Source organism: Vidua macroura, chromosome 9 (assembly GCF_024509145.1).
Source record: "Vidua macroura isolate BioBank_ID:100142 chromosome 9, ASM2450914v1, whole genome shotgun sequence".
In the NCBI taxonomy this organism is placed as follows: domain Eukaryota; kingdom Metazoa; phylum Chordata; class Aves; order Passeriformes; family Viduidae; genus Vidua; species Vidua macroura.
Genome location: NC_071579.1, coordinates 11763644 through 11789483, shown reverse-complemented (window position 1 = coordinate 11789483; position 25840 = coordinate 11763644). Strand labels below are relative to the sequence as shown.

The following is a 25840-nucleotide window of genomic DNA, read 5'->3' as shown; positions in this document are numbered from 1 at the left end:
CCGGGGGGACGGCGCGCCGGGCGGTGCCCCGAGCACTCCGCCCCGCCCCGCGGCTCGGGCCGCGCCGCCCGCCGCTCGCCATTGGCCCGTGCGGATGATGCGGCCGCGCCGGCCGTTGGCGGCCGCGCCCCTGGGGCCGGGCGCGCGCGGCGGCGATTGGCGGGTTCGAGGAGCGGCTGCGCGTGGGCGGGCGGGGCTCGCCGCCCCTCACAGCCCCGCTCGGCCCCGCCGGTCCGGCGCACGCAGCGCCGCCGGCCCCTCGCAGCGCCGCCGGCCCCTCGCAGTCCCGCCGGCCCCTCGCAGCCCAGCTGGCCTCCCGCAGCCCCGCCGGCCCGGCACACAGGTGAGCGGTGCGGCGGGGAGCGCTGGGTTCCAGAACGGGGGCTCCGAACGCGGCCCCGGCAGCTGCTGCGGCCCCGAGCGGGGCGGTGTGTGGGCGAATGAAGCGGCGGAGCGGCCCCCTGCGGGCAGCGCTGTGCGAGCCCGGTGCCGTGTGCCGGCAGCCGCCGAGCGCCCTTGGCGAACAAAGGCAGGAGGTGCCCGTGCCCGGCGCGGGTGGGCTCGCGCCACGGTCGCCCTGGGGGCCGGTACCAGCAGGGCTGTGCATCGGGCGGCTTTGGGCGCTTGTGCTAACGAGACAGATAAATAAAAGCATAAGGGCAGGAGCGAAACAGGCTGGTAGATAGAACCGGAACCAAAGCACATGCAAGCACAACGCGAGGAGTGAGGTATACACAGAGCAAGCTCTGAACTCCTCTTCGAGAGTTTGTTAGGCATTGTGTTGTGGCATATCTAAACTCTGATTATACCAAACCTAGTCTCATTTATCTGTATGTTTTGCTAGTGTAGCTCCTGCCCTTCTATTGCTTTTTCACTTTTTAAATGGAGGAGCATAGTAAATCAGAAATTGCTTTCTATCCCTTTATTGATCTGATTGCCAAAACACACATTTTACCCCACCCTGAAGCTGTGGCCTTTCTTCTGCTTTAGAAGCTTTTTCAGCCTAATGTGCTGTTCCTGTTAAATTCTTGCCAGTGACTGCAGGGCTCATTTATCCTGGGTTGCCATGGAGAGCTGTGCAACCATCTCAGAATTTGGAAGAACATGCTGAGTCTTGCATCTCAAAAAGATGAGTTAAGAGATTCCAGTCCCTGCTTAAATTTTGTCTGGAAACTTTATGCCTCTTTTTTAAGTGATAATTCTATTAGACCTGAAAATGCTAGCAAAAAGACCTCCTCATAATACAGTCCTTCTAAATTTGTCACTTATATATATTTATAGAGTGTTCAAACTAATTTGTAGGCCTGTCCAAGCGTTCCTTCTTACTAGTTTAATTAATGGTTAGCAAGTCTTCTGGACTGTGCATCCTTCTTCGGTAGGAAGGACTTTGTACTTCCAGTTACTTCCTTATAAAGCTGGGACAAAACTTACCTGAAATCTAAGACAGCTTCACTGGACTAGAGGAAACCTGTGTGAGTCTTATCAGTTGCTTTATTTAGCATGCTTTTGTTTAAATGCTCTTGTAACTCTTTCAAGCATCTTAAAACTACTTAGGATTGTACATTGCTGCTACTCTTGCTGAAGAATTGCTTCACAAAGTGATGGTTCGAATGTCAAAGCTTTGAAAAGCTTTTTTCTAAAAATAAGTGTTCTTTGTCCACGGCTTTAACTACTGAACATAAAGAGATTCTTTTTTTTTAACATTTATAATTTTTTAGTTTCTCCTTATCTTCCACTTTTAAAATTTAATAGCCAACATATTTCTACTTTTTGTCCTCCAGGTTTATTGTAGCCTTTGTGTAGTCAGTTTCACTTTCCACAACTTAGTCCTGCCCAGATCTGTAACTATAGTCCTGGTTTCAGTAGCTTTTAAGGTTAACGTCTTAATGAAGTTGGTTTTGTTTGAGGAGTGAGCAATCATTTTAAGACTTTCGGAGGGATCAACCTGTTATTGTTAGCACTGCTTCTGCAAATAAAAGCAGAGAGAAATACCAGGTACCAGAAAAAAACCTTAAACTTTTCTTTAGCCATTTAGTAGTAAGTCAGCTATACAAGTGATAATAATCAAAAAGGAAAAGAAGGTATTATTTTGTGGAAGACCACAGTATTAGGAATGCAAAATACAGGAAAAGCAGAAGTGGAAGGACTGTCTAGAGATCGTCTGAAGCACATACAGTGTTGAACAGATGATTAATGTCAAGTTGCCTCTTGAGACTCAAATTTGGCAGTGTTTGAGGAATATGTTACTTGTTCATATAATAAAACTTCTTTGTATTATAAGCCTTTTACTAATAGGAAGGAAAGTTTTCATTCAGCTGGGTTACAGGGAATATTAACCACATGTGATTTATAAAGAAGGCTCTCTAAATCTATTATTTCTTCATTATTTCTGTTGCTACACTACTTTTCCTCCCATTGCCGTGTTAGTATACTCTTAGGAGTTTTGTTTCTTGCCTGTAGCACTTTGGAGCCTGGACTTTAATTGGTTTGTTAGAGAACAGGTTGTGCTACTGTGACCAATTCTATCAGTGTAATAATGCCTGTACAGAGTGGATAAACTGGCAGTGGGGGCAAAATGGGCTGCAGTCCAGTAGCCATCACACTGATGGAAGAAACTGCATTGAGGAGATTCTGAATAGATTTGCAGCTGCTTCCCAAGTGTTAGAATGAATATGCAAAGCAATTTACAACTTGGCACCTCAACAAATACTGTTTTCCTTAAATCTCCATAGGTGATGTGCTATAAATACACTGTACCTATCTGTAAGAAGCAAACAGTACGAAAAAGCAACACATTGTCTTCTCACTGCTGTGAGTGTTCATCCTGCACCACAGCTTCTGCAGGTTGTAGCTGTAGACTCACTAGAGAGGATATTAATGGCTGCTGTTAGTACTTGGGAATTGAGGGGCACAGGTGATGCACCAAGCAGTGCTGCTGGCATTAACCTGTCATGGATCATTGCAGCTGTGTAACAGAGGTTCTACAAGAGCTGCATCTGCTCCCTGCAACGTAAAACCTTGCTGGAGTGGTAAGGATTCCTTCCTTATGCTGAATGTCTGCTTTGGCTCTGAATGAGCACCACAGTGCCAACTAGGAATTTTGAAACAGCAGCTATATTGCTTCACTGAAATTGTTACTGTGTCTTACTGCCAGCGATTCTAAGGATTATTGGTTTTTTTTTTTTTTTTTTAATTTAATTTATAGAATCTTAAGGTAACTTCTTCAATTTCTTTGTAAGATGCTTGTCCAGTGTTTGTCTTCTTTCTTTTACATACCAGGATCTCTTTTTAAGAGATTTCATAGGCTAAGAAGGAGCTAAGCTAGGCGGAACATTTTATTGGAGAGATTTGCGATCAACTTGCTCTATCAGCTTAAGTGCAAATAGCCAGCCTTTTGTGCTGAACCCTTCCTGTGTGGAGTTCTTTCACACTGGATAACATGCTCCAGTTCCCAAACTGAAGGTAGCCGAGTGTCTCGTTGCCTGGGAGAGGCCTGTATATGTTCATTTGCATGATGAGATTGTCCCAAAGGAGCAGGGTTCAAATCTACCTTCAGAACTTGGTAACAAAACTGTTACTGATTTATTGGGAATGATTTCAACTTATGCTGTGAATAAAAGGATCACATACTGCTTTGTTGTGAACTGTAATTGCAATCTGTTGTGGCTTTTGTGCACTTAAAGTGCTGGAATGCAAATCTTATCCCCAGTTGTGGGAGATGTTGGAAAGAAGGCAGCACAATATTTGTTTTCAGTCTGTGAATGACAATTTGTAAATAAACTTGGATCTGGTTCTGATAAAAAAATAAGAAAAGAAAAAAAGATAAGGAATACTAATACCTTGATGTAGCAAATATGTGGAAAAATTCTGACCTGTTTTGACTGTGACCTTATTCTGCATTGTTCTTGTATCTGAAATCTTAATTTTGCTGCATGTAGTTTTCAGTTGCCTGCTTAGTTTTATGATGGGCATATTAGTTACATTTTGCTGGCACTTCTTGTTCTCCTTTCTTATTTTATTGTAGTGTGGGATTCCCCTAATTCAGGATTTAAATAGATGGCTTACATTAACTATCTGCAAGAGTGTTTGTATAATAAAAATACTTGTGATTTCTTATGTTAACTGCACTGGGTTCTTTAGCCTGCACACTGGACAGTAATTATGTACATTCGGTAGCAAGCTGTTTGCCAGTTAAATACTGGTTCTCTTAGAAAAAGAAGGGAAAAAGGAATAAGCAGGATATACAGAGTTTGAAAGGCTTGGCATGTTGCAGACCTTTAGCATTACTTAAAGCCCCAAACACTCCATTCAGCTAGGTACTCGACAAACAGAGGAAAAATCCTCCTCCTAATCCACAGAATAGGTGGAAAGTACATACAGGAAATGCCAGAGGGCAGGTGGAAGTGCTCCTGCATTAAAGGCTTGTGTTTGCCTTTAACAGAGTGAGTGCGGTGTGAGCCGGGGCATCCTGCAGCTATGCCAGAGGTGGGAGTGCAGGGGCAGCCAAGAGGAGTTAACCTGTGAAATGAAGGAGCTGAACCTTCTCTTACCTGTGTTTAGAACCTACCACGAGCAGGGTCTGTTGGGTTTAGGCAACCAGTAAAATAAAGAAAACCCCAAACAAAAATTTGTACAAACAGAGTGATAAATATCTCTATTGTTATCGTGTCTGTCATAATGCAGGGCCACATTAGCAATTAGGTGATGGATGTTGGACTCTGCTCTGGAGCTGTGTTCCTCTAGTTGTCAAATCCATAATTTCATTCCCAGCTGTGGATGTTTGAGCATTTTGCTCATTTGAGCAAAATTTGTCTCAGAAATTCTTGATGCCTGTCATTGTTGTGGGGGGTTTGTTTGTCTTTTTAAAATTAATTTTAAAATGGAGATGAGTGTCTCATTGCTAGGACGGTTTTAAAGGGCTTTTTTTTTTTTTTAATACCAATAGAGCTAGTGTGATTTATATCCTGTAAAGTAGTTTTGGGGTTTTATGCAATATTTTCCTTACCTTGTTTCATACAGTTATTAATATTTGCAATAAAACTATTTTGTGTACCTACTTGGGATTCTTTGGGACTGTTCTGGGGATACTTGTTCTCCTTTGTCAGTAAGGGGTTTCTCTTCCTGTAGTCCTAATTATGACTAAATTAGAGTTAATTGATGAGTAAATTTAAATAATTGGACAGAAACCCTTTTTTGATTTGGGTTTAAGTACAATGCTAGAAAGAAATTAGGGAGAGGAATGAAGAAAAGACTCAGGAGTTTGTGACAGACAATGATAGCATTTCTGTAACTACTCATTTTGCAATTATTTTAAGTTTTTGAGGAGAGTTGTGAGTATCCGAACTTTTATTATTGGTATTTTTCTGGTCTTTTATAACCTTTTGTGCTTCTGTTGACCATCTGGAAAGACTGCTGGTTACTGAAGGCTTTAGGTCTTGGGCATTAAGTGACTAAAAAGGGAGATGGAATAATTTCAGAGCTAACAGAGTCAAGTTTCCCTCCCTCACTCTAGTAATTCTTTTCTTTCGATTCGCAGAAGGCAGTTAGCTCTGCATCTGTCAGTTCTGGTTACAAAATGCCTGTCTAGCCTTATGCTCTCAGTTACAATTTGGTGATTCTCTTTCTGCCAAGGAAATGATGGTTTCCTATATAAAAGATAGCTCTGTGAATGTCATTTGGGCAAAGGAGAGTAGCCCTCATATTCCATTTTCTATTGGAATAAGTGAAATTCCAGGCTTGTGGAGCAGTGGATTGATAGGGTCACAAGTCAACATCACCTCTGGGCCAAAGCCAGTGCAATACCCACCTCTTCCAGCCATTTCAGGGCTGTTTGCAATATTCAGCAATGTGTCTAAGATTTGTGTGGGCCCATATTTATAAATCAGCATGGTAAATATAGGTGGGGTGGAGGAGGAAGCATCTGAACCAAGAACATGAGATAGTGGTTTAATTTATTTGCAGCTTGCCTGATGAGCCTGGTGGCATAGGATGTTTAGGTGGGGTATTTGCCATGCTCTGTAGTGGTACAGGCTCTGCAGCACGAGCTCTGTCTCTCACACCTGGGAGGAGCAGCTCAGGAGCTGTTTATGAACTTCAGCTTTCCTCTTCTGTCCATTAACGTGTGATGTGAGCTGCAAAGTGGCTTGCATGCTGCTAAGCCAGTCCTATAAAAGAATCCCTGTGGTTTATTCTGGGGTTTTCTGCTGACAGAGAAATCCATCAGGAGACAAAGGCAGTATTTCAGAGCAGGTATTGCTCCACATCATCATGATCCTGAATAAAACCTCAAATTCACCTCATCGGTGAAGGTGGTTTCTATGTGCACTCAGCTAATCAGCTGTTGAACAGCTGTCAGAAGTGGTGCAGAGAGGAGTTTAAGTTGCCAAGAATAACCACAGTGGTCTTAGTACAGTTGTTTCTTGTATTTGCAGGATCCACTCTCATGACAGTCACTTGTATTGTGCTCAACGTTTGGAAAAATTAGCTTTTCCCCAGCATGGCACACATTTACTTAAAGGCTCATTCACAGGGGAATATATATGATATTTATATATAATATATATATATGTAGAAATGCTACTGATGATGCTGTTTACTATGTTAGTAGTAACTACAATATTACATTTGATGTGAAATTTTAAGGCTTTTTGGTGGCTTATTTTAGGCTTATTTATTAATTCAGGTAAATTTTTAAATATCCTTGAACAGCATTGAAGACTAAAATAGAGAATGCTTTACTTCTGAGTGTTCCTTGTGCTATTTGTATTTATATGCTCTTTTATATTTTGAAGGTCTGAAGCCAAGCTGATCTCTGTATTTCAGTAATCAGACTCTTGGTATATTTTTATTGTTGTGTAGTCTGGTTCTTCATTCACAGGGTATGCAAAGCTCTGTTTTGTTTTTAGATGATCCAGTTCAAGCTTTTAATTTTTTTCTTTTTTTTTTTCTCATACCCGTTCTGTAGCATCTTTCTGAAAGGAAATTCAAACTTAGTTCCCTACTGGGAAAATTTGTCTTAATCTTGAAAGAAGAAGTCTTTGTCACTAGTTTTTCTCAGGAAATGCAATTTGTGCAGTAGATCTGCCTTTATCTGTACTTTCCTTTAGTAGCTTTTGAATCTCTCTGTCGGTGATGACTTCATTTGGCAGATGCTCCTTTCCCACAGATTTGTAAGGAATAGCAGATGGGGAGAGAAGGCATCACTTGATCGTCTCCTTTAGGGAAAGGCAGAAGGAACGGAACTGTTGGATAATCCACCAGCCCCCAAGTGACCGGTCTGTCAGCTGTCCAGCCCTGTGACTGCATCAGCAAAGCAAATCCAACTTTTGACCATCTGACAAGCTCCAAAAAGGAAGGTGTGGGTTGAGGAAAGGAGCAAATGAAGCTGCTTGAAGTGTACCATTTTGAGGTGATGAAGGAGAAAAAAACCATCTTCTCCAACTGTTTTGTGATTATTAGTTCTGTGTACTGCAAATAAATCTCAACACTGGCTTTCTGTTGCTTGCTGATGAATTTTCACCTGTGCAGAAATACAGTTTTCTGGCAAAACGAAATGAGAAAATCTATTGTAGACATTCAGTGTGACTAAGAATTGCAAATTGATTAAACTCATTGTCCACCACTGAGATAAAATTTATAGTATGTAATCAAATAATTGCTGAAATCGAAAATGCCTTAAAAGGTGAAACACCTGTCTGGAAGCTGTGATAACTAGAACTACTAGCTTGCATACAGGCTTTGGAGAAAGAAATAGCAACTTTTGTTTTATCACTGTCAGGAACTTGAAACATACTGATAAGAATTAAAAACAGGGGGGGCTTGGTTTCTTCTGTAATTTTTCTTGAGAGAGAGTGAGCCTTATTCCAGTCTTAGCATTTGTATCACTGATTCCTTGCAGGGATGTTAATGGAAGGTTGAGACATACTTTCATCATGCAAACCCCATCTATATTCATATAGCTTCTATATAAATCTGTGATTTAATAGGGAAAAAAAGTGACTTTCTGCATGCAATAAGCACATTTTTTTAGATAGAGCATTTAATCGAGGCAAATTGGCCTTTTATCAATGGTTTAATTGAATATGCTTTAGCTGTTTATAGCCAGGGTGAGTAATCCCTAACCATTATCTGCTAATAAAGAATTGATACAGTGCATGTTTTGCCTATTGTGGGCTATGAAGGGCTGCTACATTTGATTGCCCAACCTCTCCCTTGCTTCATTTGATTTGGAGGTGGTAAGGCTGATGTTTATTTCTGTTTCGGTATCAAACAACTGTGTAATCAGTAACACCAGTTTAATTAATGTAACACCAGTTTAATTTCCCTCTTCTGAAGGAGACCCAGTCTTTTCTCTGTGGGCTTTTTGCTGCTACTTCGAAATAACAGAAACCCTTAGGACTTCCTGTATTTAGTAAAATTGTGCATTTAAAGGTTGTATATACCACTTGAAGTGTTTGACTTCCATCTCCTGCGTTTTGCATTCCCCACTCTAATTAATGTGATTTAGGTTTGGTTACTGATGACACGTTGGCATGGCTGAAGGCGTAATTGACATCCTAATGACTTATGCCTGAAGAAGCCAGGTATGAAGAGCAGACCCAGTAATTTTGGTTGGATCTGTGGTGATGATGTGTTGGCCAATGTAGGTGTGTCTGTATCACCCTCCCAAGACTAGGAATGTGCTGTATGGCCAGTAGGGAGGGGAAAAAACAGGAGTAATGGTTCCAGCTCTTGGTGGCATCAGTCAGACGATGAGGACAGATGTGTAGCTCAAATATAGTGAAGCTATAAACACCTGATGTAAAATGAACTGCTAAAAATAACTGAAATTTTAAACAAACAGAGATGTTCTGATGTACTTTTAAGCATAACTTTTTTGTAAATTAAAGTTGGCTTTTTATTTAAAAAAAAAAGCTTTAAAAATTATTCAGTTAATTACCATTACAGTACAAATATACAAAGAAATTACCACAGTCATCATTTTGTGATCTGTGGAGGTTGCCAGAGTACACACTTTTTACTTAGCGGTGCGTTCCTCTGTGGAAGAGAACTTCCAAATCCCTTGGATTTGCTGAGCAGCAGGAGTGCTGGAGGGTTGCTATAGACTGGGTGGCTTAGGGCCATCTTCCTGAATGAGTTACCTGAGCTGAGGCTGGACAGACTTCCGCAGAGTGAATACCTGGAGCACAGCCTGCCCAGTGTGTGGGCTGCAGTGCTATTCTAACCTGTGGGTGTCACGCTTCATAATTGCAAAAATACACCCACACCCTCTTGTTGATGCCAAATAATTCTAGTGATGAGCATGGAAGGGCAAAATACTTGTTTAATTGGAAGAATGTGGATAGTCTGTTTGAGGGTTGCTGTCAAGGTAGAGTAGGATGGGAAGTATGAATCTTCACAGCTGGGACTTGATAAAACTAATGAGAGGAAAAGGCATGGGCTATATCAACAATTAAATATACAGGTTTACATATTCTTCTGATGACAGCTTTGAGTCTGAGCTCTGTTCCTGTCTTTCTGACACCTCTGCAGTCTCTTGATGAAATATGCATTTGTGAATTACATAACTCTATATTTACTTAAAAAGGAAGGTAATATTAGTACTGAGGCATAAATATGTCACTGTCTCTACTAAAAATATCTTTAAAAGTGGGTAAACTTTTGATTACAGGGTTTCTTTTCTGTTAATTTTTCCCAGCCAGCCCAAACATGTCCAATATTTGTGTGCTGGCTTCTGCAGTCCCTTTGAAGCAGAGTTTGGAGCTCATATTGCAGCGCTGTGGAATTTTTGAATAGGAAGCCAGTGTTAAGACCAGTTGCCCTCCAAACTCCCACACTCCCCCCTTTTCTTTTGGGAGCAGAGAAAAGAAAAGCGAATGTAGAGCTTAAACCTTTGCTGGCTGCTGTGCTTACAGTATTCCAGGTGGGACAGTCTCCAGAGTGGATGATCTGCAGATGGGATTGTGCCCACAGTCTGACTGCTGTGGGCCTTCAGCTGATGATCAGGCTTTCAGCAGCAGTGTTTACATGTAAAGCACTTTGTGATCTGTTCTGTATTATGCCTTTCATTCTGTAGTTTTCATCCTTTAAGGTTTTTGCCTGAAACTTCATGAGGCCAGAAAATACTAACAAGGGTAAACTTTTCAAAGTCTCCAAGAGAAGAGAGTGTTGGTTTTTGTTAAACCTCTTTGGCTTTCTCACTTGCCTACAGGAATTGCCATGTCTGTGTAGAAGGCTTTGGCTCTGCCTTTAAGTTCTTGAATGACGTTTCCTGCTTTGTAGGAGCAGTGTTATGCTTTTACATCAGCTGCAAATGCTGATGAGTTATTAACCATGAGACTTCAAGCCAAGCATCTTGTGTTCCCTTTGCAGAACCGTGGCTGAATGGAGCTTAAAGGGCCACAGATGAAAGAACATGAACATTTCTGAAGGTGTGAGATGTCTGGCAGTGATCTACTTACCTCAGTAATAAAGAAGAGTTTTTCTACAGGAGCTTAGGATATCTTTACTCCAGCTTCTTAATATACTAACTGGAATGGTGCTCTGACAACAATTCCCCATAATAAAGCACTTACCCTACTACAGAACAATATTTCTTTCTCTACTGATAATGTAACTCAATGGCGGAAAATAATGTTTTGATAAGCATGCCTGAAGATCGTTCCTTTCACGTGCGATACAGGTAAGACTCTGGTAATTTTGCTGTAAATGAATAAGTGCTGTTAATAATAGAAAGCTAAAGAAGTTGCAACAAATAGCTTGATATCTCTGCTAGTAGTGTTATTGAAATTTAGAATTAAACCCATTTTTTCTTGATTTTTGAACGATGAAAATTCACTTTTGCTATGTAGCAGATTATATTAGTATGATTAAATGATTGTATAGTACTGGAACTTGCATGGTAGCAGAATAATACATTATTGCCTGTACTTCTTTGTATTTGGGGTAGAATGATATGAAGTATGGTGTATGGTGCCTGCAGGGTAATAGCTGCTCCCTCTTGTAGCTGTTGTGCTGCCTATGCAAATTGCTGCGTTTTGTCTGCTAAAGTTCTCTGTATTTGGCCCATTATTGTTTTGGTGAACGACGAGATATTTTCCTTGCTTAAAGTGAAGAGGTTTGATTGATAGATGGAAACTGCCTTGGTGCCTTGCACTCAGAAGTACTGTTCTTACAAGTGAAGAGGATATGGGATTTCCCTTCTGAGAGCTTTTTATAATTTTTCTTCTGAATGCCCTTTACAGACATGGGACAATCAATGTGTTAGCATTTCAGACTCGCTCTAATGGAGCTGAACTACAGGAGCATTGTGTAGTGCATGGTGTTTGGAAGGGTAAATCTTGCAGTTCATTCAATAGGAAGGGACATTGGAAGACTGAAATGATTGTTTAAAAAGAAATAAAAAATGTGGTTCTTGTCTGCTCCCCCCACCCCTACCCTGATCATCCTTTCTTTGGAGGCCTTTTCCTTTCTAGCTAACAGCAATAAGGCTGTTAACCTGTATTTGTAGGACAGCACATGCTATGGCTTAAAATTAATCCTTTCAACCTTCTGACAATGTTAGATTGTTGTTGGAGTGGCCTTCTCTTCCATTTCATAGAAGAGAAGTCCTTCATTTCATTTCATGCAAGTCCAGTGTCCTGGGTGGCAGTGCAGCCAGCTGGAGAAGCTGTTTCATGGTCAGTAAGGAGAAAAATTAGCAAATAAGCTGTAATTTACTGTTTTCTCTCTTTATTTGGCTAAAATCTTTATCCTGTGGCTTTGACCCTAAGTGTGTAAGCATGATAACTCTGTGCTCTTTCCTGAAGGGACCCACTTCCCAGCATTCCTCCACCACATTTCCCCATGCTGGTGCTCTTGGTCCTCACCACACAAGTGCAGAACATCCTTGCTCACTCTTTAATAAAAGCTGGAACTGTTCAGGGTACTATTACAGAAGTAAATGGATGAAAAATGTGTCATGGCCAATTGACTGGTTTAAACTGACAAGCTAAAAAAAACCTAAAAAATTTGTCAAGTGCAGTCAGGGCACAATGTCTTCTTGTTTTATGCTGTATTTCAGTACAGGTTTGAATGAGACCAATTAAAAATATCAACAATAACAATATTCATGACCTTCTTAAACTTTTCTGCAAGAACTATAATCTGATTCACATTTAAAAAACATGATGGCAAAATACTTTTAATTTAAAAACATATTAAACTTGACTTTGAGAAACTAAGGATTAATTCAGTATATGACCTGGAATTTTATATTTATAGCTGTAATTTGGAAATATTTTATTTTGTTGGAGTTTAAAATTTAGTGCAGGAAATAAAAGGTCATAAATTACTGGGGATGGAGTTATCAGTTTTTAAAAAAAATTACTTGCAGGTGTTATCCCTGGCTTTTTTGGCTGTGACTGCTCTTTCCTTTCTTCTGGTGTTCCATTAGAACTGATTTTAAAGAAGTTGAAGCCCACTCCAAAGGAAAGGCTTTACTGTGGGTCTGTTTGACTGTGCAAGTGTTTCTCCCCACAGTAGTTCATCAGTATCACTTTTGCAGTTATAAAAATGCTTATGATGGTAGAAGGAGATTTTTGTTGTTGTTGTTTAGTGACTGAAAATAAAATGTGAATGTTACTTGATTTGTATGACTAAATGATCTGTAGGGTGAATATTTGTAGAACTTGCTTCTTTTGGCCTGCTAAATTCATACACCAAAAACTTGTAACTGCTTTTATCTTGACTGGAGCAAAAGAAGACAGAATTCAGGTGTGTGGTTTCTTTGTGTGTGAGTTGTTTGTTTCTAACCTCACCATCAGGCATAGTTTGACAGCAGCAATGCTGCAGTGGAGCTGTGTGCAGTGGTCGCTGTGGAGGCTTCTGCTCACGAGGAGAAGCCGAGAGTAAGGGCAGGAGTCAGGAATGGTATGTCAGCTTTATTACAGGATGCTGGGGCATTAGTGATGCTGTGTATCTGAACTAAAGAGAGGTCATGAGGGTTGTTTTGTCTCTAGCTGTGTTATTTGTACCAACATGTTTCATGGCAAATTGATGACAGCTGTGTTCCCCCTCAAAAGCAAAAAGCCCTCTTAGTGGGAATTGAACTAAGTAAAACTAAATTGTGTTTAGAGATTGCAGTAATCAGTGAGTGTTACTACCTTCCTCCACTGACTTAATTCTTACCACTTTTCTTGTCCTTATTGTGAGATGAGAACAGCTGAAGGGTGGGAGACAAAAACAAGGAGGCAATATGCTTAGGGTTTATATTCATAGAAATAATAAAGGTTTAAAATAGAATATGAAAAAGGTCAGAGAAGAAGGCGGGGGAGGGAAGAAGAAAAGACAAAATCCTGGGGAGCCAGGCAGGAGGAAAAGCTTTGAGGGCCAGATAAGGATGAGGCAGTTTTACAAAGGAGAAATTATTGAGGACATGCCAGGCAGCTATAGACACGATAACAAAATGAAGCCCTGTGTGAGCATTTTCAAGTAACATCTGAGAGAATGCTATCCTGTTCAGCAGGAACAGAATTGCCTTAGAAGTGCACAGATGAATGGGGCTTGTTCTCATCTCCTCTCTGCAGATACATTGAATCTCTTGTTTGGCCACTGGGTGTTGAGTAAATAATTCAATTCAGCCAGGGAACAGAGAATGTAATGTCATATTCTCCTTGTAACTATTTAATGACTTCCTAAAACATTGATAACCTGGCCCTGTCTAGTCTGCCAAAGTGCTATTTAACCATTGGTAGTGACAGGTGGAGAACATCTATGTAAATACTAACAAAACCCACCAAAAAAAAAAAAAAAAAAAAAGAAAAAAAAAAAAAAAAAAAAAAAAAAGAAAGTAAAGGCATTAATTTACATAAGAGTCCTTTAAGTACCAGAGGGGAGAAAAAAAAAACCAAATATAAACCAAAACCAAACGTCTTCTGAATCCAGCTTTGGTACTCGATGGAAAAGCCTCGGAAACTTTTAAAATAACTGAGTGATTTCATAGCTCTTATATAACCTGAATAAAATATTGAGTGCAGACAACTGTGGAAATAAATATTTAATTTTCTCTGTTCTATTTTAGTATAGCTTATTTAGATTTTGAAATGGTAGGTCAGAAGAAATGGATCCAGATGGAATTAAAACTTTAATTTGCTGTACGGATTCTAGCAACCTGTTAACACAACCTCTCAAGAGTTGTGTCATTTTTGCATTCTTTTTTTACTCAAGCAATTATTAATTCCCATTTTCATTTACTTCCTGTAATTCTGGTTGAATTTAAACACTCTGTAATAACAGCTGATTTTCATCAGTCTGAGTATAAGCCATTTGCTTCTTAGTTGTGTCTGTATGAAAGATCCCATGTCTTTTATTTTTATAAGTTATACTAAATCTAGGGTTGCAAAGTCAAATGACTGTATTTCAAATTTCCTGATGAAATGGTAATGCTGCCTTGGCATTTGGCATTTTTTGGTGTAGTGTGAAATTAGATGAATGCAGTTTCTCAGGGGGGCTACGACACTGAAGCACTCTGATATTGCCCTTGTACATTTTTAAATTGCCTTTTCTTCACTGATTATGTGGCTGATGCATCACAGGTAAAAATATATATTTTTTAATGGAATAAATTCACTTACGGAAGCAGAGTCCAGTGTAGCATTTTCAGTGTTATGTCACACACACATTTTGCTGGAAGTTCTGCTCTTTTTAGCCATTCAAGCAAGAATCCAAAGAGTGTGGCTGTGTAATGGTCCAAATCTCTGCACTGAGAAGCACCATATTTTCTGGCTGTCATTCTAATTGGACATGTCAGTTAACATGAGGTGCCCGGAGAGAACCTCTTTGGATAGGATTAAGATTACCCAATGAAGTGTTTTAAGTCTTAAACCTTCAGTTGCTGATGGTGTAATCATTTCTGCCTTGTACTTAATCATTTCTGCCTTCTTCTGTCTTACATTCGACACATGCACAATGTCATGAGAGCCAGGTGGTGTGTTGTAGCTAATAGGAATGCTCTAACTTCTCTGAGAAGGGTTTGCAAACCTAAAAATACTGCATGTGTTATGGATATCCAGCCTGGAAAGTTGGGCTTGGCAAGAACTTCATGCTGGAGTTATCTTTTGCTGTCAGCATCTTTAGCAACTACCAAACAGACAGTGCATTTGGTTGCAAAAGTTAAACATGTCAGTCATCTCACTGTGCTTAAGTTGTGGCATGTCGAAGACCAGCAGGTATGGTAGTATTTTGTGTTTTGTGTTGTACTTGTGATCCCAATTCTTCTATCTCTTTTGGAAGTAATTAGATTTTTCAAAAATATTTTCTTCCTGTTCAGATTTGAGTAGAAGTTTGTATAATCAATTTTTTTCTAGTTTAAGAAAATTAAGAAATGTATTGCAGGTATGTTAAAAACTTCATCACTATGTCATGTCAAAACAGGTGACATCTGGTATTTCTACTAAAATAACTTCTGCAAAAGTCAGCATTTGATTGTCCACTCTTTGGCAATATCAGCATATACTTTTCCAACAATTACAGACTGTTTCTTCCTGGGTTTTTGTTTTGAAAAAAATATTTTAAAAAATAAAATGCTGACGTTTTTGCAAGCTTTTTAAAATGCATGTATCCTGAAAAAGCTGGAGAACCATACTGCTTCAAGATTGAGACCTGGAGCTGTTGTCTTTCTCATCTTACCCTCCCCTGCCTCCCTTGCAACTCAGAACCAGAAAGTAGGAAACGTTTGGGTAAAATTGTTAGCACTTACTGAAATGTTATGTTTTGTACTCCTGAGCTCACAGAGGCAAAAATGCACGTGAATGCCACTGTAGTTTTCTATCAGCTCTTTGTTCATGTTCAAAATGTAATAGTCTACTAATTCATTCATGACTGCTGTATTTTGTACATGTATAATTGCACAATTACTTGTTCATAAAAAAAAAAATTCCAGTGGGTTCTGGAATAATGTTGTATCAGTGAAGTAACTTGAATTGACATATATTTTGTCATTAATTGAATCTAGATATTTTTTCTTACAGTGAGAATTTTCATAGCAGTGCTAATATAAGAAATTAAGTGCCAAGGAGTATTGAATTACAGAGGAAGCAGCTTGGGGAAAATTAGTCAGTCTTTGATACATAGAATATTCTAATATAATTTTTTTCCTGTGAGTCATTTTGCAGATTACTATGGCATCACCCTAAAAATCTGAAGTGCTTCCATTTGTCAGAATCAGTATTTGTCAGTAATAGCTTGATTTCTAGGTAACTTTTCTGAAATTGTCTAGATGGTGAAAACTGTTTTTGAACCCTTTGGGTGCTCCCTGTAGACAAAGCAGTGTTTGGTTTCTTCTGAGACTGGAAAAAATAAGAAATTCCAGCTGTTTGTTCAAATGTTATTTTGCTCCTCACCATCGAAGCTGTAATTTCCATTTCAGCCTTAGTTTCTGTAATACTCTAAAGCAAAGCTCCTTGGTGTAGTGTGATGCTGATTCCATCTCCTAAACAAATAGAGGCCCTCTGAGTAAAATAATGCCTTGTTCGGAGCTCAGGTGCTGGACAGTGTGGCATTTGGAGTGACTGTTGGCCTTTTTGTCACGGGTGCAGGATGGAGGCTTCCTGCCTGGAGCTGGCTCTGGAAGGCGAGCGCCTGTGCAAGGCAGGAGATTGCCGGGCTGGAGTGTCTTTCTTTGAAGCAGCTGTCCAGGTTGGAACTGAAGATTTACGAACCCTGAGTGCTATTTACAGCCAGCTGGGCAATGCCTATTTCTACCTGCAGGAATATGCAAAGGCCTTGGAATACCATCACCATGATTTAACTCTTGCAAGGTAATTGTTCTCCATGTCATCCCATTCTGGGAGATACGAGCAGCTCTTCATTGTCCTGCCAAACCCTGCTATTAATACTGGCTAATGAGTGAATGTGGTGGTGGCAGAGGGCTGGGGGCCTGGCAGGTCACTTGGGTGCCCTCTAACCTGGCAGCTAATACTTGGTCTAGCAGCATAATCCTAGAACTGACTGAGGCCTCACCAGGTTTCTGGATAATTAAATGGCTGCTTTAAATCCACTCTTTCTTTACCCTTTCGCATTTCTAAAACTCAGTGTTTCTAGTTCTCCGTATTGTTAAGCTGCTCTCTTGTTTACTAGACAGAACTCCTTAATGTTTATCTGTGTAAAACTCGTAATCCTAAAACCCTATCCCTTTCATATTCTATTTATGTATCTGACTTTTACTGATTTGTATAGATCCAATAAAAGACACAGGCATATAATATACTTAACCTCAGTTTAGGCATAAATCTATTCTTCCCCCTGCCGTACTCTGCTCCTGTGCAGTGACCTTGGGGCATTTGTTTTGTTGTGCTGTCCCTCAGGTATGACAGTCTGAGTGGTTCAGTGGCAGTCTCTTGCCTTAGTCTCATTGAAAATCTAGAAATGAAGTAGTGCCTCGAGCTACAGAGGAGACTGTAAGTCTTAAACCTTACAGTTAAGTGTCTTGTTAAGTTAAAGATTTTTACTTAAAAGGAGATGGTCAAGTAAAACACAAATGCAGTTAAACCTCTCTTTCTAATGCTGAGACTGTCTTTCTAAATAATCTTTAAGAATTTTCTCTCTATTCTCTTCTTAAAAGATGTGAAGTTAAAAAGTAAATGTTAAGCAGATAATCAATACCATGAATGCCAGCAGCTGGCAAACAGCACTGACAGATGTCTGTAACCACAGACTGAACAATGTTTGAGTGCATTTCAGATATCAAATGAACTGAACACATACACATTTACATAGTTGTGGCCTCTTTCATAAATTCATGTAATTCACTACCATACATTAGTTTAAATGATACATTGTTTTCTGGGTACTTAATTGCTGCAATTTTAGGACAATTGGAGATCTACTGGGAGAAGCTAAAGCTAGTGGGAACCTGGGCAACACCTTAAAGGTACTTGGGAATTTTGAAGAAGCTATCGTTTGCTGTCAGAGACATCTGGATATTTCCAGAGAACTTAATGATAAGGTAAGAATTGTGCAGGAATTTCAAATTTGGATGTAAAGTGCTAACACACATTCCTGAACCCTGTGGTACTGGTAAGGAACGTGCACCTTTCAGAGGGAAATAGTGAATATTCAATTATTTCTTCTAGGCAGTATGAATTATTAGTTGGAATACAGTTGTTTGTACCTGGAAGACTATAGGTCCAGGTTAATACTATCCTATTTTGTGGCAGTTTTGTTTAATTTCATTTTTAATGGTAATTGACCTCAAGAATGTATCTTGCTCTTCAAAAAGAAGTAGTATGCAAAACAATTGGATTGAGGTCTATGACTGGGTAGGTGATAACATGTTCAGAATGGTTAGGGTGTGTATTGACAAGTAATTAAGGAACTTTTTCCCATCTGTGCACTGAACAAATAGTTGTGACAGAAGAGCTTGAAGAATGAAATTTTAATGCCTTCTTTTACTTCTGGTTCAGGTTGGAGAAGCAAGAGCACTGTATAATCTGGGAAATGTATATCACTCTAAAGGGAAAAATGTAGCTAATGCTGGGACTCATGATCCAGGGGAACTTCCAGATGATGTGAAAAATGCTTTACAGAAAGCTGCAAAGTATTATGAGTAAGTAGTAGCTTTATGTGTTGGGGGCTGGGGAAATGATCATGTAGTTCATTAGAATGTGGGAGATCTGCAGTGCCATGAGCTAAACTATGGAATGCTTCTCTGCAGAACTGAGGTACCTGTCAGTTTGGTTTTTTCAACAAGACAGTGCACTGGTTTTTGTCATGCCCTCACTTGTACTGTACCTGACAACCCTTAGTTAGAAACCAGCAGAACTCTTCAAACCAGGCTGAGACAACAGGACCTTGTTATACCTGTGTGTGTAACAAGAGGGGAGCACACTGGCTTGAGTAAGAATGCAGTGGAGTTTGGTATCTTATAGAAAGTATTTCTTACTCAGATTCATGGTTACTTAAAGGCCATTAAAATAGGCCAAAGTAGAATATTTCTGTCTTTTCCTTTATATAATAATTTTTAAAATTAGTATTTAAATTACTGTGAGAAAAAACCAAACCTTTTAAAAGTCACTATTCTGTTTCTCACTCTCCTCCAAAACAGGGAAAACCTGTCAATAGTAACAGAGCTGGGTGACAGAGCAGCACAAGGACGTGCCTTTGGAAATCTGGGAAACACACACTATCTTCTGGGCAACTTCAGGAGTGCAGTTTTAGCCCATGAACAGGTACAACAATGTGCTAGTAATGAATTCTGTCCTAGCAGAATATCAGGTTGCTCCTGACCTTTAGTACACGTGTTGTATCTTGTTGCAAGCTTTTTAATGCAGGTTTTAAATCTTAATGGCACGAACTTCAAGTTTGGCTGTTCTTATAAAGCATTGTTGACCTAAAGATTGCAATTTTTTAACGCATTTCTGCATGCAAATGTATGTTACAAAGCATAAAGTGGAGTAACTAATGCAGTTGTTTCACATTTTTAAGCGTCTCCTAATTGCAAAAGAATTTGGTGATAGATCAGCAGAAAGAAGAGCTTACAGCAACCTTGGAAATGCCTACATATTCCTGGGGGAGTTTGAAACTGCTGCTGAATACTACAGGTGAGTGACTGCTGATAAATGCAATTTATTTCTCTTGTACAGTTTACTTCTGTTGTGCCTGATACCATAGCTCACTGTGGAACAGCCATTGCTTCAACATATACTTGAGGAAAATTTCCATTTGTTTAGCAAAGAAATTTTCCCTTTGTTGTTTAACTATTCTGGTTCTTTTAAGGGAGGGCAGCATTAATGCTTTTTATTTTTTTTAACTCTTTTGCTACTTTAAATTGTTTCTTTGCAGTGCTGTAGACAGACAGCTTTCATTGCTAGGCATTTATTCCCATTATTCTAGAAGCAGGCATTACTGTCTCAGTAACTTAAGTGAGTTCTGGAATGATGTGAGTAGCTTTCCTACCCTGAGATGGGTGGCTGCCTCAGGTGTGCTCACCAGCTGAGAAAGCTGGTGTACAGCAACATCAATTTACATCTTTAGTCTGTATTCTCAAGCCAGACTTGTCTTCATCTCTGCACCACTAAGCAGTTGCTGCTGTACCTGGGAAAAGAAAAGCTTGGCTATACAGCTATACTGTAAAATACAGTTTGGATGTTCTTAGCATCTGACTGGGATGTCAGAGCACAGCACATCTGTTCTTAGGGAGAAAAGCCTCGGTACTGAGCAGATCCCTCTGAGCACACAAATTCTTCTTGCCCAGTACAGCTCCGCTGGCTTGGTGAGTACAGGCCTGTCCTGCTCATGCTGATGGGAAAGTAGGTATTGTAACACTGGTATTAAACAGTGCAATCTGCCAGGGAAACTCCTACAAATTATTAAAGAAGCAGTAAATTAAAAGCTGCTGTTTGAGGAATCTGCCTGCTCTCTAAAGAAGTAAGTTGCAGTGGAGGGGAGTGGAAGACTTTACAAGTGTGAGATTGTAAGGGTTTACAAGATAATAGTTTATTAACTGATCATTTGCTAGCCTGCTGCCCTAATTTGTTGAAGCTGCATAAGTGATTTTCAGTTGTGCACGTGCACTTCTGAAAGCTTTTCCTTGTGCTGGTTTCTGAGCTGACTGACCCTCTCCTGCAGGAGGACGCTGCAGCTGGCTCGGCAGCTGAAGGACAGAGCTGTGGAAGCGCAGGCCTGCTACAGCCTGGGGAACACCTACACTCTGCTCCAGGACTACGAGAAAGCAATTGATTATCATCTCAAACACCTTGTGATTGCTCAGGAGCTACATGACAAGTAAGCCTTAAGAGACTGTTTAATGTATGTGTAACACTCAGAGCAAATCCTGTTACCTTCAAGCTACTGTCATTGTTCCCCATGTGATAGCTGCATTAATGTGAATTCCCCCAATGCTAGGCTTTGGTTTTCATATGGAAAACAAAAATTACTCATAATGCTATTTCAACTAATGAGTCTGAGATGAAAGACAAATAGATGAATGACTGTTTCTACATCATCTCCTGTCAGCACGTGTGTGTAAACTAAGGAAAAGAAAAGCAGATCTGTCTTTCATGAGTTCATTATAATAATTCACCCTACTTTCATAAGAATCTGTGTTCTACAAGTTAATAATATAGAAAGGGATAGGGGAAGGAGAATAACACAGCAGCAAGTAATGTTTATATTACAATACTGATTTCTGAGGTCTTTTTTATAGTGTTGGGTGCAACTGTAATTTTTTGCAACATTTAAAGGTACCTCTTCTTAAGTCAGTAAGATATGGAAGACTAATAAGGCATGCAAACTGAGGAGGAGCAAAGTAGGTTATACAATGTCCCATGCTTACAAAATTAACGTGTTTGCTGTGGACCTAAAAATTTTGATTAAATTTGTTCATATTTATGTACAACCAGATCACACTCCTTAAATACAATATTTAATATGTTGGTGGTAGAATGGACTCTGATGATTACCTCCATTTTTTTGGTCCAGCAAACTACTTTGGCAGTACTGTGAAAACCTGACCTCTGGTGTTCAGCAGGTAGAGGTGTAATTGCAAATGTGTGTTGTTTTCAGAATTGGGGAAGGAAGAGCCTGCTGGAGTTTAGGGAATGCTTATACTGCTCTGGGAAACCATGACCAAGCCATCCACTTCGCAGAAAGGCACCTGGAGATTTCAAGAGAGGTATGATTTTCATACTCCCACTATGTTGGCTGTTGGCTTTTGCTCTCAGTCACAGAGGTTTTATGGAGGTGTGTTCATGCATCTGATTTTGAGCGATGGAATGCATTTTCAGTTATTCCAGAGACAGCTGATTACATGTTATTTCAGCCAGTCAGCTCCTTAGTTCTAGTGTCAGCACTCACAATGTCATCATGGACTCCCAAGTTAGTGGCCTAGCAGATATTATTTTAGGCTTTTTTATGTTACCTGTTAGCTGTTACTTCTTTGAAAAGATGTTCTCAGTCTTCAACCAGGAAAACCTTTTCAGCCTTTTTCTCTCAGAAGTCATGGGGACAAGGATGGCTTTACACTTACACATGTGAGTATTTGTTAAGGTAATACAACTGCTTATTTTATTTGCTTGAAGGTAGGAGACAGAAGTGGAGAACTCACTGCCAGACTTAACCTCTCAGATCTTCAAATGGTTCTTGGATTAAGCTACAGCACAAACAACTCCATGATGGCAGAAAGCCATGCAGTGGAAAACAGTTTGAATGGTATGTGCCTCTTTCTGGAGTAGTTTCCCAACAGAGAACTTGAAAAAGAATCTGAGTTCTTTACTGAGTTGGGGTTGAGTATACAAGTTTGCTTGGTTTTCTCCCCAGCAGCTAAAAAGGTTCTTGCAGTATTGGACCCCTTCAGTACCTCCTTTTCTGGAGGATTTGTATTTGAATCACAGGTTGCTGCTTAGTTTCTTTGTGTGTTCTAATTGTGTCTGTGTCTCGGACCTCAGACCTTAGATGAGTACAGCCACAGCTTGTCAAGTGACACCATACATTTTAATAATAAAAAGATGAATTTATCTCTTGAAGGTGGCAGACCAAGAGGACGCCGTTACAGTATGGAGAACATGGAACTTATGAAATTAACACCAGAAAAGGTTGGCACTTTGCTTCTTTCTGTTCTGCTGCTGAGATTGTAGTGCAATATTTCTGAGGGTGTGCTGATGTGCCATTTGCCTCCCTTTTTAATTTAGCTGATCATAGGAGCTCCATAACAGCAGGTCTGACAATACTAACAAATAATACTTTTGTCACGTAGGTAACAGCATCTGACAGGTAATGGCTGTAATAGCTTGTGGGAAGCTTGCTTTATTCCCTGCACAAATGAGAAAGAATGGGGATCTGTAATGAGCATCAAAGGAATTTTCATCTCTATAGAGATAGGTTGAGGTTGCAGCATGAAAGTAATTCAGAATAAAATTCCTAAGCTTTAGCTTACCTCTTCTGAACACTTTTTCTTTGGTTACAGTCATTTTATAGGGACTTAAAACACATGCTCTGTTTTTCACTTTGAGATTTCAACCAACTTGCAAACCATCAGAAGCTTCAACCTCCATCTTGAGTAAGGATGCTATTTCAGAAATGTTACAGCTGAGTCACAAGCAAAACAGCTTCCCCCCCCACAAGCTCAGAAATCTTCTGGCAATGGGAATTCCTGATTAAAATCCTTGTGTCAATCTATGAGAGATTTCTTTTACATTCTGTCTTTCAACACTGGGCTGGCAGTTCTGCATAAATGATTCCAGTGGCAGACTGAAATTGATTTTTTCCCCTCCATACTGGGATACCTAATTCCAGTCTCTTCAAGTGAGGCAAAGCATGTTATGTTAATCAATAAAATCTCACAGCATGTGTAGTCAGTACTGCTGAAATCAGCACTGGCACTCGAGAGCCTCTTTGGGTACATCCTTGTGGCTGCAAGAACAAAATAGTGTAAAGCTGCCTCATTTTGGGGAGGAAAAGCAGCAGCCAGGAAGAGGTAACAGTACTGGTAAGTAAAATCAGAAGGCTTAATTTCCTGACTCTTGTTTTCTTAGGTTCCAAACTGGAACAGTGAGATTCTTGCTAAACAGAAACCACTGGTTGCCAAAACTTCAGCAAAACTTCATTTTGTAAATCGACTAAAAGGCAAAAAGTACAAAAACGGCACTACCTCCAAAGTTTTGCAGGATGCCAGTAATTCCATTGATCATCGACTTCCAAACTCTCAGAGGGTAAGTGTGGTGAGCTGTGGAGATCATGGCCTTACTCATCTTTGTGTGATCAGAATTGTGGAAAACACCTTCCTGCAGCTGTCCTGTTCAGTTTAACTTGATTTAAACACCACGGTTCCAAAGTGATGCAGAATCTGTCATTCTACAGCTCTCTCAGTGGTGGTGCCAGCTTTAAGATTTTCCTGCTACTGAAACATTTTATTTGTGGTAGATTTTTTGAAGTTAGAAATAAAATTTACTTGCAAGCTGAGGTCTAATTCTCTTCTAGACCCCAGTTCTCCAAACTTAGCAAAATCCAGTTTTTCTGATTCAGGCAGTGGGAGATATTTTGGACATACTTTTTAGGTTATTACACTCTTAAGAGAAGTCAGTTCAAAATAAAAGAACCATGTCATTTGGTCACAGACCTGAGGAGACAATGGCAACTGTTCACTGCTGATCTTGTTTCTTTTTCCTCTCATGGGCATTTGGGGTTTTGTTGGATTAATGGCTGAGGAGGAATAACTCCCATTTTATCATGATCAGAGCACTGTTTCTTTCCACTTCAGCAAATGAGACATTTCTAATATATTTCACTCTCCAAAGTGCTGCCCTAGCATTAGCATCTCCTCCTTGGATAGATCTCTGGCTATAGAAATGGTTGACTAGAAAAAATTTATTTAATAAATTTCAGATACGTAAATATCAAGCATATCACCGGACTGAAACTCTTGATGCAGATGTCCCAGCTGTAGGCACTTTAAGGTCAAATACCCTACATTTTCTCCTTTTCAGAAAAGCAGCCGTGAGACAATGGCAGACGAAGGGTTCTTTGATCTGCTGAGTCGGTTCCAGAGTAACAGGATGGATGATCAGAGGTGCTGCTTCCAGGAGAAGAACAGACTCTCAGCTGCTTCAGTGGCAACATCCTCTACTCCACCTAAAACGATGATAAAATGTAATTTTTTAAGAGTAAAATCTGTATTTGACTCGAGTTTTTGCCAAATGCTGTTTTCAAAATGTATTTGCATGCAAGACTCACTACAGCAATGGATTTATTCCTAGGCTAACTCTAACTTGTTCTGTCTGTCCTGGGCAGCCTTTTCCACGTCCGTCGTGTCCCCGCACACGGATGAGTTCCTGGACCTGCTGGCGAGCTCGCAGAGCCGGCGGCTCGATGACCAGCGCGCCAGCTTCAGCGAGCTGCCCGGCCTGCGCCTCCGGCAGCACGGCAGCCAGGCTGTGCTGGGCCACCTCGTGGCCAGCAGCAACAGGGACCTGGATGACGACTTCTTCGATATATTGGTTAAATGCCAGGTAAGAGCTTAACAACAGCTTCCTCAGCTCCTGTCTCTGGGGGCTTCATTTGGGCCTCCTGCTACTGAATTCCTGTAAGGAAGCCACTGTGTTTTAAGATGCATATTGATCTGACAGATAAGGAAGAATATAAGAGAACAAAAGATTAGGGTTGGGGTTTATTTTAATTACCCAGTGTCTAGTAAGTGTAATTTTGGTATTTATATCACAATAAGTATTAAAAGCAAGAAATGCTTAAAAAGTGAAGAAAAACAAGTGAGGCTATTACAAGGAGTATGTAAAATGGATTTAAGTGTTTAGACCTGGTTTGCTAAGGAGGGCACCTGATACACCAGCAATCCTAATTTATCAACTAAAAGAATTCAGTATCCAGGTTTTGGTGGTAAGAGTGGTCATCATTCCCATGAGATTAAGTTTAAATGATAGTTTATAGCAATATACAAGTGAGGTGACTGATTTTATATTAGAGCATGTGCATATACCAATTAGACCAAAAAGAATTAAAAAGACTTGCTGGTATGTCTGATTGGTTGATAAGCAGCCAAAAATATAAAATTCAGATGCTGAGTTTTCCAAAGGTCAGTAAGTATGGCAGCCTGGTTGAGAAAGCAGCACCTGGAATTGTGTCTGCAGTGACAGTATTCATAAGCCTGCTGAATTACCATGTTCTGTTATAGCAGCTTGTCCATTTCCTCCGTGAGTCAAGCAAAGAATCTAGAAATATTCTCTTTTAGGACTGGAAAAATATTTCATCTCCTCTGGTCAGTATGGACTGCTTGAAACAAGCACAGCAGGGTGCTGCCTTTGAGCCTTTTTGTCTCAAGGGTGCCTGTCCCAGGTCCAGCCACCACTGAAAGCTG

The 25840-nt window shown here is 40.1% G+C and overlaps 2 protein-coding genes across 4 annotated transcripts in view; one reads left to right on the top strand and one right to left on the bottom strand.

Annotated features, from left to right (window-relative positions):
• Positions 1 to 196: 196 nt before the first annotated feature.
• The window catches only part of GPSM2 (G protein signaling modulator 2), a 26952-nt gene continuing 1308 nt past the window's right edge, over positions 197 to 25840 (top strand). The window contains exons 1-14 of one of the 2 annotated variants that reach the window (XM_053985178.1): positions 197 to 343; positions 10372 to 10681; positions 16575 to 16796; positions 17848 to 17983; positions 18441 to 18583; positions 19082 to 19205; positions 19462 to 19577; positions 20605 to 20760; positions 21541 to 21649; positions 22056 to 22185; positions 22501 to 22568; positions 23508 to 23684; positions 24459 to 24621; positions 24763 to 24980. In XM_053985178.1, the coding sequence (XP_053841153.1) occupies positions 10620 to 10681; positions 16575 to 16796; positions 17848 to 17983; positions 18441 to 18583; positions 19082 to 19205; positions 19462 to 19577; positions 20605 to 20760; positions 21541 to 21649; positions 22056 to 22185; positions 22501 to 22568; positions 23508 to 23684; positions 24459 to 24621; positions 24763 to 24980 (1824 nt within the window). In that variant the 5' untranslated portion in view covers positions 197 to 343; positions 10372 to 10619. Of the gene's footprint in view, positions 344 to 626; positions 729 to 10371; positions 10682 to 16574; positions 16797 to 17847; positions 17984 to 18440; positions 18584 to 19081; positions 19206 to 19461; positions 19578 to 20604; positions 20761 to 21540; positions 21650 to 22055; positions 22186 to 22500; positions 22569 to 23507; positions 23685 to 24458; positions 24622 to 24762; positions 24981 to 25840 lie in introns of those variants that run through there. The other variant, XM_053985179.1, reaches the window with a different exon arrangement.
• The window catches only part of CLCC1 (chloride channel CLIC like 1), a 16457-nt gene continuing 14941 nt past the window's right edge, over positions 24325 to 25840 (bottom strand). For both annotated transcript variants that reach the window (XM_053985182.1, XM_053985181.1), the window contains exon 12: positions 24325 to 24603. The gene's annotated coding sequence lies outside the window, so the exon portion shown is untranslated. The remainder of the gene's footprint in view (positions 24604 to 25840) is intronic.